Genomic DNA, 18,742 nt, shown 5'->3' with positions numbered 1-18,742 from the left:
CTGTCTGACTTTGAGCACTATAACACAGTAGAATAGTAGTGACAGATCTTGCAGCCATCGGATGGAAAAGTTTGCTATCCCCTGACTTTGACCAGGAGCAGCTGATGCAAAAAAGGAAATGCAAATAATCAGCTGAAAGTTCAGATTTGCTCAGTGATATTCAAACCTGCCATCTTTAGTTTAAGCTGCTTTCATTCTACACAAGGATTGACATTAGTGGAAGCGTTTCACATAGACTGAAGGCAATTTTATGGCCCTTGGTGTCTAACTATTTACCCAGCTTTAATGAACATAGCAAGTATTCAGCTACACAATCAAAAGAGGTTTACATGGCTTTCCCTCATTGAAAATCTCCCATTGGTGCTTTTGGGATGAATTGTGCATACAATAAATGGGGACTTTATTCCCCAAAGTAGCAATGGTATTTGTGCTAGGAAGGATGTACATACTTGTATGAAGAAAAGGAGTACTTGTGGCACCTTAGAGACTAACAAATTTACTAGAGCATAAGCTTTCGTGAGCTACAGCTCACTTCATCGGATGCATTCAGTGGAAAATATAGTGGGGAGATTTTATATCACAAGTACTCCTTTTCTTTTTTCATTTAACCAGGGAAGCCAACAGTATCCCAGAGTTGACATTTTGCTGTCTGAGATGATTATCTGACTGGCTATTAGTGATATTTCTAGTTTTGTCCTTACTCATATTGGCCCTATGCCCATTTGCTGGTCAATTCATAGATATGGCTGTTGACCCGCAAAAAAGCAATATACTATATACTTCCCTTCCAATAGGAGTTAGGTGCCTATGTGCTGCTGAAAACCCCACTAGTTGTCTTTTGGTGACTAAATATCTTTTAAAAATCTGACCCAAAGTGATTTAGGAGCATAAATCCTACTGAAAGTCAACAGAACGTAGGCTCTGCAATCACGAGTGCTTTTTGAAAAGTTACCCTTAAGCTTTATTTTATGGCCGTCTCCTGACACGGCTCAGGGTTATGGAAGGTTATAACTATAGCTGTGAGAATAACACCTTTTTCTGGTACAGTGGCCAACCCAAAAAATAGGGGGGGAAAATTGTTTCAGGTTGACTGGTTTTTGAATGTTATAATTTTTGACATCTGATTTGTGTCCATTTATTCTTTTACGTAGAGACTATCCAGTTTGACCAATGTACATGGCAGAGGGGCATTGCTGGCACATGATGGCATATATCACATTGGTAGATGCGCAGGTGAACGAGCCTCTGATAGTGTGGCTGATGTGATTAGGCCCTATGATGGTATCCCCTGAATAGATATGTGGACAGAGTTGGCAACGGGCTTTGTTGCAAGGATAGGTTCCTGGGTTAGTGGTTCTGTTGTGTGGTGTGTGGTTGCTGGTGAGTATTTGCTTCAGGTTGGGGGGCTGTCTGTAAGCAAGGACTGGTCTGTCTCCCAAGATCTGTGAGAGTGATGGGTCGTCCTTCAGGATAGGTTGTAGATCCTTGATGATGCGTTGGAGAGGTTTTAGTTGGGGGCTGAAGGTGATGGCTAGTGGCGTTCTGTTGTTTTCTTTGTTGGGCCTGTCCTGTAGTAGGTGACTTCTGGGTACTCTTCTGGCTCTGTCAATCTGTTTCTTCACTTCAGCAGGTGGGTATTGTGGTTGTAAGAATGCATGATAGAGATCTTGTAGGTGTTTGTCTCTGTCTGAGGGGTTGGAGCAAATGCGGTTATATCGTAGAGCTTGGCTGTAGACAATGGATCGTATGGTGTGATCTGGATGAAAGCTAGAGGCATGTAGGTAGGAACAGCAGTCAGTAGGTTTCCGATATAGGGGGGTGTTTATGTGACCATCGCTTATTAGCACCGTAGTGTCCAGGAAGTGGATCTCTTTTGTGGACTGGTCCAGGCAGAGGTTGATGGTGGGATGGAAATTGTTGAAATCATGGTGGACTTTCTCAAGGGCTTCTTTTCCATGGGTCCAGATGATGAAGATGTCATCAATGTAGCGCAAGTAGAGTAGGGGCATTAGGGACGAGAGCTGAGGAAGTGTTGTTCTAAGTCAGCCATAAAAATGTTGCCCTACTGTGGGGGCATGTGGGTACCCATCGCAGTGCCGCTGATTTGAAGGTATACATTGTCCCCAAATGTGAAATAGTTATGGGTGAGGACAAAGTCACAAAGTTCAGCCACCAGGTTAGCCGTGACATTATCGGGGATACTGTTCCTGACGGCTTGTAGTCCATCTTTGTGTGGAGTGTTGGTAGAGGCTTCTACATCCATAGTGGCCTGGATGGTGTTTTTAGGAAGATCACCGATGGATTGTAGTTTCCTCAGGAAGTCAGTGGTGTCTCGAAGATAGCTGGGAGTGCTGGGAGTGTAGGGCCTGAGGAGGGAGTCTACATAGCCAGACAATCCTGCTGTCAGGGCGCCAATGCCTGAGATGATGGGGCATCCAGGATTTCCAGGTTTATGGATCTTGGGTAGCAGATAGAATACCCCAGGTCGGGGCTCCAGGGGTGTGTCTGTGCGGATTTGTTCTTGTGCTTTTTCAAGGAGTTTCTTGAGCAAATGCTGTATTTTCTTTTGGTAACCCTCAGTCGGATTAGAGGGTAATGGCTTGTAGAAAGTGGTGTTGGAGAGATGCCTAGTAGCCTCTTGTTCATACTCCGACCTATTCATGATGACGACAACATCCGATGAAGTGAGCTGTAGCTCACGAAAGCTTATGCTCTAATAAATTTGTTAGTCTCTAAGGTGCCACAAGTACTCCTTTTCTTTTTGAGAATACAGACTAACACGGCTGCTACTCTAACACCTCCTTTGTCAACCTTTTTGATTATGATGTCAGAGTTGTTTCTGAGGCTGTGGATGGCATTGTGTTCTGCACGGCTGAGGTTATGGGGCAAGTGCTGCTGCTTTTCCACAATTTCAGCCCATGCACATCGGCAGAAGCACTCTATGTAGAAGTCCAGTCTGTTATTTTGACCTTCAGGAGGAGTCTACCCAGAATCCTTGTTTTTGTAGTGTTGGTAGGAAGGTCTCTGTGGGTTAATATGTTGGTCAGAGGTGTGTTGGAAATATTCCTTGAGTCGGAGACGTCGAAAATAGGATCCTAGGTCACCACAGAACTGTATCATGTTCGTGGGGGTGGAGGGGCAAAAGGAGAGGCCCGGAGATAGGACAGATTCTTCTGCTGGGCTAAGAGTATAGTTGGACAGATTAACAATATTGCTGGGTGGGTTAAGGGAACCACTGTTGTGGCCCCTTGTGACATGTAGTAGTTTAGATAGTTTAGTGTCCTTTTTCTTTTGTAGAGAAGCAAAGTGTGTGTTGTAGATGGCTTGTCTAGTTTTTGTAAAGTCCAGCCACGAGGAAGTTTGTGTGGAAGGTTGGTTCTTTATGAGAGTATCCAGTTTTAAGAGCTCATTCTTTGAGAGCTCATTCTTAATCTTTCCCTGTTTGCTGTAGAGGATGTTGATCAGGTGGTTCCGCAGTTTCTTTGAGAGTGTGTGGCACAAGCTGTCAGCATAGTCTGTGTGGTATGTAGATTGTAATGGATTTTTTACCTTCAGTCCTTTTGGTATGATGTCCATCTGTTTGCATTTGGAGAGGAAGATGATGCCTGTCTGTATCTGTATGAGTTTTTCATGAAGTTGATAGATTTCCACTCCATACGGCTAAATTCAGTGCCTTGCATAAACACAGGTGTGACTGTGATGTCAGCAATCAACAGAGAATGGTTTATCCCTCCATGGTTTATCCCTCCATGTCCTGATGCTTCTTCTATTTTTTTCATTTTATTTTTCAGTACTGATTACAGTCATCTTTAAAATCTTGCTAACAATAAGTAGCAAAGATTCAACTCAAAAGGAAATAATGGGCCAGATTCAACATTGGGTTGGTTCAATTTTAGTTCAATACAGCTGCCCTGAAATCAGTGCAATCATACCAGTGCAAAATGGGAGTAACAAAGTGGGCAATAGGGCCAAGTAATTCTGAAAAAGAATCATGATTTGTTTAGTAGAAGTCTTAAAGTCATGCTGGATTTCCACATTATAAAAAACTGACAACTACTGAGTATTCCAATCAATAGTAAAAAAATAAAAAACCACCAAAAAATCCACTACTGAATAGGGAGACTAGGAGGTTTTCAGAGCAATACCATGGCATCTCAACACACTTTGCTGAAAATCAAAAAGGAGATACTTCTGCCATAACGTTGTCCTCTGAACCATCTAAGTCCTCACAAATCCAGGTGAAGTTTACCCTTGTGGAGAGAGCCAGCACGAGTTCCACGCATCTCTTAAGCCTGACTTAAATTATTAAAAAGGGCTGAAATGGAATTTAAATGGCATATAAGCCTTTATCCTCAGCCCTATTTACATACATGACCTAAGCTAGCATGACCTAGCTTCATCAAAATAAAAAGACCAATTACTTTCCCATCTACAATTAGGCCGTGATTTGCAGAAGAGAAAACAAAGGCAATTATGCCACCTAATAAAAACTCAGATTTAAGCAAACAATTTCTTTAAATAATTTGTTTCAGTGCAGCTGTGTTGCTCTAGTCTATCAGGGAAAAAGTAGTTTTTTACTTTAATGTGATGATTTTTCTTATTTCTCCCAACTTCAAACATGAGTCAGTCTTTATCATTTATTGGAGCAATGTTCAGCACAAAGAAGGAAAAGCCAGTGGTGGAAAAATGAATGTGTTAGCAATTTCCACAGACAGCTCCATTTTCCTCCCACCATTGTTTCAAACAATAAAGGAAGTTTATCACAATAATTTGGCCATACAAGTGCTATGAAATAAGCAACATCTTAATATTACATGATTTCATATTATTTTTACAGAGCTTAAATACTTTAAATTTCTACGAAAACTTCCATTTCCTTAATCAAAATGACCCTGCTCCCCTCTGAAGTGGAATGAGGCATGCATCCGATGAAGTGAGCTGTAGCTCACGAAAGCTTATGCTCAAATAAATTTGTTAATCTCTAAGGTGCCACAAGTACTCCTTTTCTTTAGTGCTCTCAAATACATTCTTCCTCAGATTTTTAGCATTCTGTTTTATAGAGAAAGATTTCGAGGCTATCAAACCTCATTTAAGAGTCCAATTAATTGGAAGGCAGTTGCAATGTTTGAGAGCAGACAAAATTGATTTGGGTGATATATTACAAGATGAGGGAATAGAGTGGAGAGTGGACAAGTTACATGCAGCTCTAACAGCCTCTAAACTTGCTCTGTAAGGAGATTGCAAGGATGGTGAGGGAATAAAGAAATCCTTGCATTTCTCCATCACTTTGGGGAGTGGAAAGAAAGATGTGTGAGTATTCATTTAAAATTTTAGACGAGAGCCTGAGTAGCAAAATTCTTTTCTGTATTTTGAACCCCATAAAATCCAGGTGCGGTGGGATCTGGAATTTGGATTCAGCCCCTTATAGAGATTGCCTGCAAAATTCAGATCCAGATCTGGGTTCAGATCCTGATTCCTTCCTGAAATACCCCAGGTTGCTTCTGGCCCATTTCCACTTAGGACAGTGATACACTTGCCATGTTTCATATTGTAAATACAAAGGGTGGCTTTGCGGCATGAAATGTTAGTTAAATCTGTACTCACGAGCTTCGCGAGCAACATAGGTTGGAATTCCTCTACACATAGCTTCAACAGACTTCCCATACAGGGCCAAGTCACTGACTCTGATTTTTGAGACGGTGAATCGCAGTTCCACTGGGGAAGGCCCTCGAGAGCCAGCCTTCTAAACATTCAGTAAGCAAACCCAGAATAACAGCATTTAATAAAATCATGATCCTTTTTGTGACATTCCTAAGAGTGAACAGCTTGTGACAATGTGGGTACAGCTTAATAGATCAGGAGCAAGCTGAGAGTCAACTCCATTGCTCAGCTCTCCCATAGAGCACAAGTGGAGAAACCAAGAAGGACTAGGGGCTGAAGACTCCAAAAGTGCACTGAAAAGAGTCATTGGAACAGTGAAATGCTGCCAATATTTCCACTGCCATGTAAAAACATTTTTCTTTCATCACTACTCATGCAAACTAGGGGTCCAGTTCACCATTAACCCACACCCTGGGCAGTCACTTTCACCAGTGGACTGCTAAGAGGCGCAAAATGAGTATAGAACTCTACCAGATCCGTTTAGTAGCATTTTACACCCGCTTTGTTTTGTTGTAAATGATGGCAGAAGGTGCAAGGCAACAAAGAATGAGGCTATAAGGCTCCAGAATAAAGCAAACCATGCATGGTGAGAAATGTGCCTTTTGCTACTGCAGCCTTTGCCTCTTTCTACCATTTTAAAGATGATGCATTTTCACAAGCAAACTCCCTAGCCCCACCCCCACCAATCATCCCCACCTTTCCCCTCCTTCTTACCTTCTTTTCTTTAATCAGCTGGGGAAGCTCTACAACATCAGGCATAACGTTTTTGTTATTTTTAGCAATGATGCAGGCTTTCTTTGAAAGTATCCTGGTTGCAATGAAACCCTGCAAAATAAAATTACAGAGAGAGTGGCATTTTGTTTCAAAGCAGCTCCACTCTTTGGTCACAAATGAAATAAGCAATGGAACTTGGGGCTCAAAAAATAGACGAAGTAGTATTGAGAAATGTGTTGTGTAGAGACTTGCTATAGTGCAAGCAAATGGTGTTTCTGAATTTTATTTGTTAAGGGATACTATCATGATGACGGGGGCATTTTTTCATGGATGAAGCAAATGAGCATTTCAATGCTACTATATGATTGGTATGCTCTGCTGTTTCAGGCATGTGAATGGATGCTCAGTTGATAATGCTGATGCAGCATATATTGTACCAGAAGTTGTAAAAAGGTTAACCAGGACATTTTCAAAGCCCCAGAAGGATTTAGGAGTAAAAGTTCCATTGGCACTCCCAGGCACTTTTGAAAATCTTTTCCTCATATGCTTGATTCTTTTGCCGTGGAAGATCTGGATTCAGATTTAGATTGCAAGTGAAGCGTATGTTTGAAAGTTTGTACCTAACTGGTCTTGCTCATACTTTCCTTGGCTTCAGTGAGAACTACTCTACCAGTTTTGAATTTTAATGTAAACTAAAATAATTCTCTTTCCAAGCCTGTTTCTTCTCTCCCTTTTACAGGCATAAATCAAAAATAGTTCCTCTGACATCAGTGTAACACAGGTGGTGAGAGGCAAATCAGGCTCTTTGGAGTCTTATTTACACTGGCGTACCTCCATTGTTTTCAGTGCAGTTACTTACTAGTGACTGATGTCCCAATCTACTGGAGCAGAATGCGCAGAGCTATTGGCTCAAGGAATCTCCAAAAATGCATGTTTGCCACTTACATTGCCGTAGTCCCAGACGGAGTTCCATGAGTTCCAGCCATTGTTTGAGTCAATGTTGGCCACCTGCTTATCGTTGTTGATGCTTACAGTCTGGTGGGAGTTTCTGCCATTGTTTTCCTGATTGTTTTCATTCACATTCTGTTTTTGGTTTTTTTTAAAGACAAGCATTTATGTATTTAGATTTCTAAAGCTCAGTTCTATAAATCCATTTCCATAACCAGTGCTATGGAAAATCATTGGCCTTAAAATCACATTAAAGGGTTATAACAAAAAGACTTTGGGAAGTGGCTGGGACGATTCTAAAACTATCTGAGCCAAAGCATAAAGGTTCTTAGACTCATGGACTCATAAACTGTAAGGCCAGAAGGGGCCATCATGATCCTCTAGTCTGACCTCCTGCAGATCACAAGCCACAGAACCTCACCCACCCACTCCAGTAATAGACCCGTAACCTCTAGTTACTGAAGTCCTCAAATCTTGATTTAAAGACTTCAAGTTACAAAGAATTTACCATTTATTCTAGTTCAAACCAGCAAGTGACCCATGTCTCATGTTGCAGAGGAAGGCACCTCCACAATTAATCCACAACCCCAAATATGGCAATCAATTAGACCCTGAGCATATGGGCAAGACCCACCAGTCAAATATTTGGGAAAGAATTATCTGTAGTAACTCAGAGCTAATTTGTAAACACAGGGGTCATTTCAAAATTTGAAATGTTTCAACACAAATTAAAGATAAATTTTTCACTAAAACGCTCTCTAAAAAATTATCATTTTCCAAACAGCTCTACTTCACACCCACTTTACATTGCCAGAGTGATTTAAAGAGGCCTTCGTGAAACTAAGAAATCAAGCAACTGGGTCAGATCTTCCCGTGGTGCAAATCTATGTGCTTCCTTAACCTTAATGCAGTTATGATAATTTAAAGCAGCCAATTGTATTTAGACGCATCAGGCCTGATTCTCATTTACACTAAGGCGACTTTGAACCATTATGACCATGTAAAGGGAGAGTGCAACATTATCTGTTGTCTTGCATCTTGAGTTGTCATTTGTGCTAAGTGAAGGCAGAGAAGGTGTAAAATCCTACATTTAGTGCAAGGTATAAAGTAGAGACCACTCAGGCCAATAGACCGCTGAGTTGAATGATCTACAGTTCTTCTAATTTATCTGAGTTGCAGATGGCAAATGGAGCTGCATATGTGTGCCGTCAATGGAATCCAAACCACACAGAACAGTACATTGTTCACGGAATCAAATCCTCTCTTTTTTTCTGGACCATTAATAAATTGGGTAGTGGTCATGAGAAAGGGATCAAGGAAACTGAACTACGTAATGCCATTTAGCTAATCTCTGTAGTATCATAAGCAACAACTTGGAAAGTTCCTTAGTCCAAGAGTCCAATAACCAAAGCAATTTTGGCCATCACAGATAGTGTGTCACACTTGGAAGTCTGAATCTACAAATCCCCTATCAGCTTTTCATTGTTTATATAGTCTGTTTGGCAAACTTGTATGGCTGGACTTATTGATTGTAAGAAAAAATTATGGAAACTAATTAGAATGGTAGAAATCAGAGAAGGAAAAGATCCAACTGTACAAGATCCCTTTCCTTGGCCAGTGCCAGATTGTTTCCTGTAATATTATCTTTTAAGCTTTTGCTTTAAAGCTTATATTTTCTGTCTATATACAGACTCTTAAAGGTTATCTGACAACAGGGAAACTCATATTGTTAAGAACCAACTTTAACCAAAAGTTAATTAGATTCTATTTCTGATGCCCAAAGACAGTCTTTATTTTATACATATATATCTGCTTTTTCATGCAACTTTCCACATCCTTTCAAGCAGGATCAGAACTAGAAATAGTGAAATTAGGGCTGGACTAACCCCAGTAATTTGTTTTCTAACCACATGATTTGTAGAACCCTGAACCTGAACCTGCCCCTGCTCTTGGGGAATGAAACCCCAGAACAAAGACTCTTGTAGGCAAATGTTATCACATCATGATCCAATATCAAGATATTACCAATATGGTTATGTATTATGTGATCAAAATGAAGCAACTAGCGCTAACTGGGAAAACTCTGGTGAAACCATATTCCGTTGAAATGTGTGGTTCAGTCAAAATCAAAATGGTTTGTGAAATTGGGTCCATTTTGCCAAATTTAATTTAAAAAAATTTAAAATAAGCTCCGACAATGTTGAAACATCCCATTTCAACATTGTGGGAATGAAACATTTCAATTTTTCATTTTGAAATGACTTTTCATTTAGAATTACTTTACTATTTGTATTATATATTACAATGCAATATATATAACATAACATTGTAAAAACTTGAAATCAAAACAAAACATTTCAGTTCTGTCAAAATGAAACATTTTGAATAGCCTGAAGTGAAAACTGATTTGGAATTTTCCTTCACAGAGAATTTTGAAATCTTTTCTTTTTTTTTGGTTTGGAATGAAGCCAAATGTAGAAATCCTTTACAAAATGGATCTTCTGTTCACCACATGGCCGTAGCAGCAATTTTCATTCAGGCCTGGTCAGTTCAGGAATCCAGACACAGCCTGTTTTCTAGCCCTTACATAAAGTCCTGCTAAGGCAAAAACGAAAGAATGCAAAGGCTGGCGTGGTACAGTTTGTTGGTTTTTGAGGTGGTGATAGGCATTTTTTCCCCCAAGTAGCTTATCTCTTCTGAGTGGAACAAATATTTATCAAAACGCCTGAAGAAACCATGATTCAACAGAGGAGTTTTTAGTATCAATATTTTTTTCCATCTTAATTTGTTCGACTTGATTTCCTATGTGGTGTTAGCCTTATGCATTGAAATTTGCTGGATGATTGGAAATCAGTCTTGAAATGAAATTGCACAAATTTTCCCTTGATTCTATTTTCAAGACCCCTTTGTTTAAGTTATCTACAGTGGATGCTGGAGCTAAAACAATGGGCCAGATTCTCCTTTTTGTTATACCAGTGTAACTCAAGAGTAACTATTAAAACTATTTAATAGTATTGCACTGGTGTAAATAAGGGCAGACTTGGACCTATGAAAATAACAAAGATTGACAATTCCTCACAACAAGAAATTACAAGCGCTTACAGTGCATTTTCTTTTGTCCCAACACCTGAGTCCAGCTCCCTTCCTTCCTCCCATATTCTCTGTGCAGATGTCGCCAGTTTGAACTTGAGTGAACCAGCTGAGAAAAAGTGGCTGATCTGGGGGATGTGGAAGAGAAAAGCTTGCAACCCCCTTACTTAGACCAAAAGCAATCAAGGCAAGAAGCCAGCTTTGGGACATGTGAATATTCAGCTGAAAGATCAGGTTCACGGAGGGATACTCAGACCTGCAGTGATCATTTTGTATAAAACCTCATTCTGCATGAGAATTGACATTAGTGAGAGTTGGGCCCATGAAATTCAACAGTTTATGACCCCTTACTGTCTAGTTGGTTACCTAGCTTTAGTTTACAGATCAAATATTCACCTATTCACTCAGAGGATGATAGCATAGCCTCCACTCAGTGAAGACATGTGTGTTTCCACGCAGCTGCTGAGAGATATGTACATACACCGAAAGGAGAATATATACCCCCAAGCAGTCATGCTATTCCTGCCTAGAAGGACTCCCATACTCACCTTTGAATTAAAGTGCAGAGGTAGTTTGAAAAGTGATGCTGTGACAGTGACATGGATGAGTTCCCCACTGGTTCTTGGGATAAGATTGTGACACAAATCAATTTATTAGCAATTAATTTTTATTTTCTGATCCCATGTCATGTGACAGGGATCAAAAGGATACATCCTGGTCACATGGCAGAGATCAGTCTTCAGTGGTTATAATTCTCCCTCATTGACTACTATTCTGTGTACCACTGTGCTCAGCTATAAGAACATCAGAGATATACTGATGGCTCATACATAGAAATTAAAATATGAAAATTACTACTGCTAATTTAAACTGTAATTTAAACTTTTAGTTCAAGTGGTAGAAGGGTAATGTGCTTCTGGTACCTGAGTTCTATCATCAGTGTTCTATGTTTGCATGGTTTAGCTGGCCACTGTCTGTCATAAGCATTTTTCATCTGCTCATCACCTTAGTATCTAGGCACCATTGGACAACAGATGACAAGGGCAGCTTTTGATTTAAGGGCAACATCTATTCCATGCTCATCAGTTTGTATCTGATTACAGACACTTGACGTATTGTCTATAGCTATGGATTTGTGACAAATCCATATAATTAATTATTATTGGAAAGCAATGTGAAGTAAGACTAAGTATTTACCTTTCCTCTTACCATTGCAACCTTTTTTGAAGAGATGGATTTGCACAGAACCCTTTTGTCTCTTTATCACATGGCTAAGATTGCAGAAATTTGTTCCAAATTTGCAGTTTAGTTTTAGCAAAACATATATGCATGAGGGAGAGAGAGATTGCAAATAATCTACAGATCAGAAAATGTAAGCATACAGTACAGTGTTTTTTAAAGTATCATTTAATTTCATTGCACTGCACTAACACAGCAAACAAAACCTTCAAAATGAATAACATACAAGGGGCGAAGCATAAGCATAATCCACTGCAACATCAGTGCTCATGCTCCATACTGCTATATCAGGTGACAAAATGGGATTATATTTTTTTTTCAGTGAGACGATGGCTTTTTCACTCAAGTGAGCATGCTCTGACTTCAGTTGTTTTGATAGTTCGGCTGGTCCATTGATCACTTTGGAGTGACTTCTGAGATGTCCCTTATCTGTCTTTATGGCTTTCAAACATCTTTTAAAAGTCCCAGTCAGGCTTAAATGAAGTGTAATCAATGGCGATTTCATACATTGTGGAAAGAGAATAATCACAGTTGCCAAACTGAAAAACCTGAAGATAGAGAACATCAGAACGGCCATACTGGGTCAGATCAATGGTCCGTCTAGCCCAGCGTCCTGACTTTTGATAATGGCCAGTGCCAGCTGCTTCAGAAGGAGCGAACAGAACAGAGCAATTTATTGAGTGATCAATCCGCTGTTGTCCAGTCCCAGCTTCTGGTGGTCAGAGGCTTAGGAACACCCAGAGCATGGGGTTGCATACCTGACCATCTTGGCTAATAGCCAATGATGGATGTATCCACCATGATCTTATCTAGTTCTTTTTTGTCCTCTACTTATCTAGTATCATTGCAAACTACTTTCACACTGCTCTGCCTCAATCCTGACCTACAGGCGTCACCACTGAAATGATACTGTAGTCCAGTCTCGGTTGGTCATTCAGTCCTTGATCTATCTGCTGAGACTGCAAAGAAAGAAAGAATGCTGAAAGTAAAAAAGATGATACATAAAATATATATAAATAAAATATAATGGATTATTGTAAAGAATAAGGAAATACAATATTTAGGAAGGAAAATTTTATGGGATTTAAATTCTTTCTTTGAATATAGTTTTAGACACTAGACCAAAATTGCAGACTATTATTTTTGAGATACAGAATGTGTCCTTTGTGAACGACCTGATCCAATGCCCACTGAAGTTATATGAAGATTCCAGTGGAAACTGGATTAAGTCCAGTGGAACCTCTGGCATTTTTCCATTGACTTTGATGGGAATTGGACTAGCCCCTTGTAGCATAACCCAGTTCTGGGTAAACAATAAACCTGCTGGACTTAAAATGAACTCTGTTAAAACACATATAATTAGTTGGTCAAATTTATTTCTGAAATTAGTGGGGAAACTGCCTTCTTTTCTCTCTCTCCCTTATGCATCTCCATGAAACCAGCAATGTCCAAAAGTCTTGCCCTTTTCTTCCCCCACATGCACCCACAAACACACAGGGCTACTCCCTTTGAATTGATATATTATTGGCAATGGTGGGCCTGTGTGTTTACTTAGGGTGTTGTCTGCCCCTGCTAGTGTCTGAAGACAAAGAAAAGGTAATGATGCTATTTTCACCTGTGCTAGCTGATATGCAATCATTAAGAGAACATAGATGGAACTTACCCATTTTTATAGAGTAATTTTTCACAATACGACCACACTGTATTGGTGAAGTCTGGTGAAGTCTAGCTGAAATAAAGAACAGTTGTAACTGGGAACCAGGAGACCTGGATACTATTCCCCACTTTTCCAATGATCCATTTTGTGACAATTCACACAATTCACACATCCTCTCTGTGCTAGTTTCCCCATACATCTTTATATCAGGGAGACTAAGACTTACCCAATTTATGCATTCAAAGACATAATAATCAGTCATCTTAATTATAGTAGTTATTTAATGGGCTATTTTGGAGGCAGTAGCCAAAAACTGTGAGTGCAGTGGCTGAGTGGTTCAGGTGTTCAACTAAAATCCTGCAGGGTATGGGGTTTTGGCTCAATAAATCTCACACTAAAAGGCCACTTCCAGTTTACCCAGCTGTAAAATGGGTATCTGATCTATCAGGTTAGGGCAGTCAAAGGTGGTCACCTGTGATGCTGGCCCCATAAGGCTCTGGTGTTCTGTTGGCTATGAAACTGATATGCATTAACTGTGCGAGCCTAATGAGACATTGACTTGGGAGAATTTTGACTTTGACCTAGAAAGATGATCTATTCATTGGTATTTAGCCAGTACTTGTGGGTTGCCAGGATATCGATATTTCTGTCCAGGTTCATCTTTAAGCTATGTGGGTGCTTGGGGATGGAGATACAGAAAGGAAAATGTAAAGAGTAGGAAAGAACAGTAGAGTCTTTCCTTATATCCATTTCTGCTAATAAAGACAAATTGAAATTATGTCTGTGTATGAAAAATTAAAACTCGCATTTGTATACTCTAGAGAGTTCATTAGTACATAATAAATATTTGCAAAGTGAGCAATTTTAATCTTTTCAGGGTGGACTAAAGTGCTTACAACATATCAGGCCCAAAATTCAGATAAAGCAGTTTACCATGGTGTGGCATGTAGATATGGAATCACTGAAGTCGCAACGCATATTTCTGTCCAGTGTTTCCCACACCTATGGCAAGATATAAAAGTTACCGGTCTCTGCAATTTTTTTCCATTTCATCCACAACTTGGTCTTATCCAAAAGAAAAATGAACACAGTTGTGAGTATATTTGTCCTTTATTGCAGTTATAATTATTTTAAGAAGCTACTATTTATATAAAAATGTTAATTCTTTTTGACGAGAAGCAAGAGTGTTCAGTGAAGTTAGCATTGTTTTGAGAATAATTGTGTTTCATGTTTCATTTGCTGGTACAATAAGAAGGTACTGTCCTGCATTCTTTGTGCTGCAATAATCTCCTTGAAATCAGTGGGAATCATTCATTAACAAGGGATTCAGGATTGAGCCCAAATTTAAGCATGTTTCATTGCTAATTTTTGTTATAATTTTTTAGAGGAATCAAGAAATATGTTAGGAAGCAATCAGTGTAATTTTTGAATAGCAAGAAAAATTTAACTTCTCAAAAGGAAAAGTATTCTGTTATTTTCTGAATGAAATAGTTAAGAAAACTGAATTTACAAATTTTTTACACAGACAAAAGTGTAAGAAATGTTTCAGACAAAGTCAGTCAAGGAATGGTAAAATGCACATGAATATTAATGTCTGGTAGAAAATATTTAGTAAGTTTCATTTTTTAAATTTAGACTTTGGACTGAACTTTGTAATATTTTATCTAGTAAAATAGGCCTCAAGCAAATATGGGAATCTAGGAAATGCCATACGAGATCTGACCTATGGTCATAGTTGGACTATATCTCAGACAGTGACCAGCACCAGATTTTTTCCAGAGGAAGGTACAAGAATTAGGTCAATTAGGAAATCATCAACCCACCAGATATAAATATCCCAAATTCTGTGGGAGATCAAAATCTGGATATGCTTCTAGTTCCATTGGAAAGGGGCAGGGATTTTTAGTCTGACCATCTAAAAGTTTTTGCTTGTTTTTGTTAACGCATATTTAATGTCAATGACTAACATTCTGGAGGAAGAAAGTGTTTGTTAAATACCTTCTTCCCTTCGCCTGAAGCATGAGAGCTGATGTACTTTGAAACCCCACCAACAGGTCCTCCAACAAAACTAGGGAACAGTAGGTTTGGGGTTCCTAATATTTCTAAGACAAAAACAAGTATCAAAACAATCACAAGGTAGCTAGCTAGCTAGCTAGATAGATAGATACTGTAATACCATAAAAAAGTAAACAAGTTCACAAGTAGAATTCTTTTAAAATTCCTTTTTGGGTTCCCTTTAAGATTAAGCAGTTTTTATAAAGTTCCACAGTGATACAAGCAAAATGAAACGTAATCAGGATAAACTTACAATTGGAAAATGTAATTATTTTCAGATAATCCACTTGCAATGCAAAGAGTATCATTTTTCAAGCCTTGGGAATAAAATAGCTTCCCTTGATTCATTAATTCTGCAAGCTCTGAGTTTTGGCCTGGACTCTGTCCATGTGTCATGGTGGTTTTTAGTGTTTCTATTGCATATGAATGCTGTTATTTCTTTTTCAGGCTACAGTAATTGCTGTGCTGGGAGTCTTCTGGACTCAAGCTTTTTCATATGAAGTAAGTAGACTGCCAATGCTTTGTACTGCCTAGTATTCATTTGCAATGCATTAGGTCCCTGGAGAAATGGGATAACCAGGAAGAAAAGTCACTGAGGAAGTTAATAAAATGCTTATTGCTGAGCACAAAGGAAAAGGTAATCTTCGCCAAACCAGACAATCCTATAAATTAAGGAGCCAATCCTGCTGTCATTACTCAGGAAGAACTCCCATTGACACTTGCCTGAGGAAGGATTATTAGATAAGGCCCTGAAGAAGAAAAAGACGTGTGAGGTCACCTCCTTCCATCCCACTAAATCACTTCAGGATTATTCCCTACAGTATAGATATTTGGGAGCGCAACATTTCCGAGGCAAAAATAAGCCACAATCCAATAGATCTTGCCATGAAGAAATTATTGCTACTTTATACATCCTAAATAATTGTGTTCACTTTATAAACCATTGTTCCTAGTTATCTCCCTTCTAAAAAATGTCTTCCCTTTCTTAATATTTCACCATGTCATATATAGATAGTATCTCCCTCCTTAATCATCCCTTAGTGAAGCAAGATGCAGCAGGCCTGATTCTTCTTTACAGTAAGGCCTCTTTACACCACTCTGGTAGCATAAAGAGGCCTTGTACAGCCAAAGTGATGCAAAAGGTCCATAGCGTAAATAAAAATCAGACTCATTTTAATTCTTTGACTTCATTAGCCCTGGAATCATAACAGGTAAAATACTGTCTTTTATGTTGCACTTTTCAGATGAGTGAAAAAGGTGACTATCGCATATTTTGTGTTTTGTAATCAGATATATAGCCTCCCAGGAACAAACGATGACTATGTCCAGCAAACTGTGACTATTAGCAATGAACTTCATATTGCTGATATCCATGTCCATGCTGGGTTGTGCTCCTCTGATACCATTTTTGACTACAAACATGTAAGTGAAACTAAGAATCTGTCTTGGCTCAAAATCATCTGAATGTTTTTTTTTCTTTTTAAACACAGTAAACTAGCTTGATACCTCTCCTTCCTCCTCGTGAATAATCCTTAAACAATGTCTATTTTAGTCATCCATCTCTTTGGTTTCTTCATATGTCTATGCAATGCAACAGAAATACAAAACAAAGAAAAGATAAATTTTGCCCTTAGAGCTGTACATAGACATAAACAAGGAGATATAAATGCTGTTCCTAGTTACAATGGTATGAATGCAGAGTAACTCCATGAATTCACTCTGCATTTACACCGTTGTAGCTCAGAGCAAAATTTGGCCCAGCATACAAAGAGAAGATTAACAAGTGGGTGGCAGTAACTATTTTCAAATTAGAAACCTGCTCTTGTATATCACAGGGGTACATTGCTACCAGGCTGTTTTCCCGGAGGGCCTGCTTTATCTTGAAAATGGAGAAAGGATATATCCCAGAGCTGGAAGAAATTGGACGGCTTGCTTACGAGAAACAGGTTATTCTCTGAAGTATTATGTACTTTATACAAGCAAGTCACGTTAGAGAGGTGGTGTGATGGAAATAAAGGGTACTGCCATCTGGAATACTCTCTATTCTTAGGAGTCTTTCTTATTAGACCGGTGATAACAAAACAGAGACTTTGATACTATAGTGATGCACTCACTAAAGATAATTGTGCCTGCGAAACTGAACATCTGGCCATAGGTTTACTTGGGCCAACCCATGAAGTTCCTATACAGGCAAAACTTTCACTGAAATCAATAGGGATTTGGCTTGAGTGGGAATTTCAGAATTTGGCCTCTTTTTGACAGGTGAACAGTAACATAGCAAAGTTCATAGCAAAATTACTTAATATATTTATAATAACTGTACAGATTAGGAGGGTGAATATGGAAAACAAAGTGAAAGCTGCCAAAGTGTAAAACTATATAGCTGTTGTATATTATTATTAATCATTATTAAGTATTTGATTAACGCAGTTCATTTTTGCTATGTGTAAACAATTACTCTTCAGTGAACTTTGTGACTATTTCCTTCTTTGTAATTAACAATCTGTTACTTCTTTAGATGATGCTTTGTATGTGGCTAGAGAAAATTTGTTAGAGGTGGGTGGGTTTTCTCACAAGAATGTTACAGAAGATTAAGGAATAAGATGTATTGCTAACTATATTTTAATATTTTCTCCTTTAAGATGATGAACAAGATATTTTCCCCAAAACACCTGTGGGTGCAATATGAACCGAGTGATTCTATATTTGGTGAAATCAAGGAGTGGTTGATCTTTGGTAAACCCATTGAGAAACTCTGCAAAGGTGTGCCCGTCTACAAGGTTCACAAGGTTGAAGGTGAGTAACATGACTGAAACCAAATTCTTTAGAAGGCGCTGAGTTTTAAAGAAGCTAATTTTCCTAGTTCTATCTCTGGTTCTGATGTGAGCCATAGTTCCTGAGCACCTCACAATCTCTAGCTTATTTTCTTGGGAGCTAGAGCAGTGTTATTATCCCCCATTTTATTGATGGGTAACCAAGGCAGAGAGAGGCTAAGGGTGGAACGCTCAAAATGAGTTAGGATAACTCCTTTTGAGCATCCTACCTTAAGTGACTTGCCCAAGGTCACACAGGAAGTCTCTGGCGGAGCAGGAAGTAAACCAGGTCTCCCAAGTCCAAGGTTAATACCCTAATCACTGTACTGTCCTCCCTCTCTTGCTGAATATAAAATGACAGCTTGGGCTCATCTGTGCTAAAGCAATTCTGCATTCCACAATTTAGTAACAAGATGGATTTGCTGTAGTGGTGGCCCAGGATCTGTCTTGCAAGGCAGACAAAGGTAGCACTTTCTAGAGCCCCTACTGCTGGTCCTCCATTACACCCTGCTGCTGGCATAGAGGGTGTGGCCATGGGAAGGAGGAGGGAGCCAAGATTCTTTTG

The 18,742-nt window shown here is 39.2% G+C and overlaps 2 protein-coding genes across 2 annotated transcripts; one reads left to right on the top strand and one right to left on the bottom strand.

Annotated features, from left to right (window-relative positions):
* Nucleotides 1-5,584: 5,584 nt before the first annotated feature.
* On the bottom strand, nucleotides 5,585-7,711 carry LOC119848572 (gastrokine-1-like). Its single transcript, XM_038384539.2, has 3 exons — nucleotides 7,321-7,711; nucleotides 6,376-6,486; nucleotides 5,585-5,743 (listed from the first exon to the last, which is right to left on the bottom strand). Exons 1-3 carry the CDS (start codon nucleotides 7,486-7,488, stop codon nucleotides 5,585-5,587), a joined length of 438 nt encoding a protein of 145 aa, XP_038240467.1. The 5' UTR covers nucleotides 7,489-7,711.
* A 1,641-nt stretch (nucleotides 7,712-9,352) lies between these two features.
* On the top strand, nucleotides 9,353-18,339 carry GKN2 (gastrokine 2). Its single transcript, XM_043502913.1, has 5 exons — nucleotides 9,353-9,457; nucleotides 15,812-15,865; nucleotides 16,655-16,786; nucleotides 17,200-17,310; nucleotides 18,007-18,339. The coding sequence occupies exons 1-5, from the start codon at nucleotides 9,353-9,355 to the stop codon at nucleotides 18,166-18,168; spliced, it is 564 nt and encodes a 187-aa protein (XP_043358848.1). The 3' UTR covers nucleotides 18,169-18,339.
* Nucleotides 18,340-18,742: the final 403 nt, after the last annotated feature.

This window comes from Dermochelys coriacea, chromosome 26 (assembly GCF_009764565.3).
Source record: "Dermochelys coriacea isolate rDerCor1 chromosome 26, rDerCor1.pri.v4, whole genome shotgun sequence".
Classification (NCBI taxonomy): Eukaryota; Metazoa; Chordata; order Testudines; family Dermochelyidae; genus Dermochelys; species Dermochelys coriacea.
The sequence above is the reverse complement of the archived record's forward strand: the minus strand, read 5'-3'. Positions and strand labels throughout refer to the sequence as shown.

Bases quoted from the DNA above. Each gene is read 5' to 3' on its own strand.
- LOC119848572 (XM_038384539.2), bottom strand. From the start codon at position 7,488: ATGCTTGTCTTTAAAAAAAACCAAAAACAGAATGTGAATGAAAACAAT. The intron at 6,487-7,320 runs GTAAGTGGCAAA...TTTATTTTGCAG, and splicing joins CCGTCTGGGACTACGGCAAT to GGTTTCATTGCAACCAGGAT. The intron at 5,744-6,375 runs GTAAGAAGGAGG...CTGAATGTTTAG, and splicing joins AGCTGATTAAAGAAAAGAAG to AAGGCTGGCTCTCGAGGGCC.
- GKN2 (XM_043502913.1), top strand. From the start codon at position 9,353: ATGGTTATGTATTATGTGATCAAAATGAAGCAACTAGCGCTAACTGGG. The intron at 16,787-17,199 runs GTAAGTGAAACT...TGTATATCACAG, and splicing joins CCATTTTTGACTACAAACAT to GGGTACATTGCTACCAGGCT. The intron at 17,311-18,006 runs GTTATTCTCTGA...TTCTCCTTTAAG, and splicing joins GGCTTGCTTACGAGAAACAG to ATGATGAACAAGATATTTTC.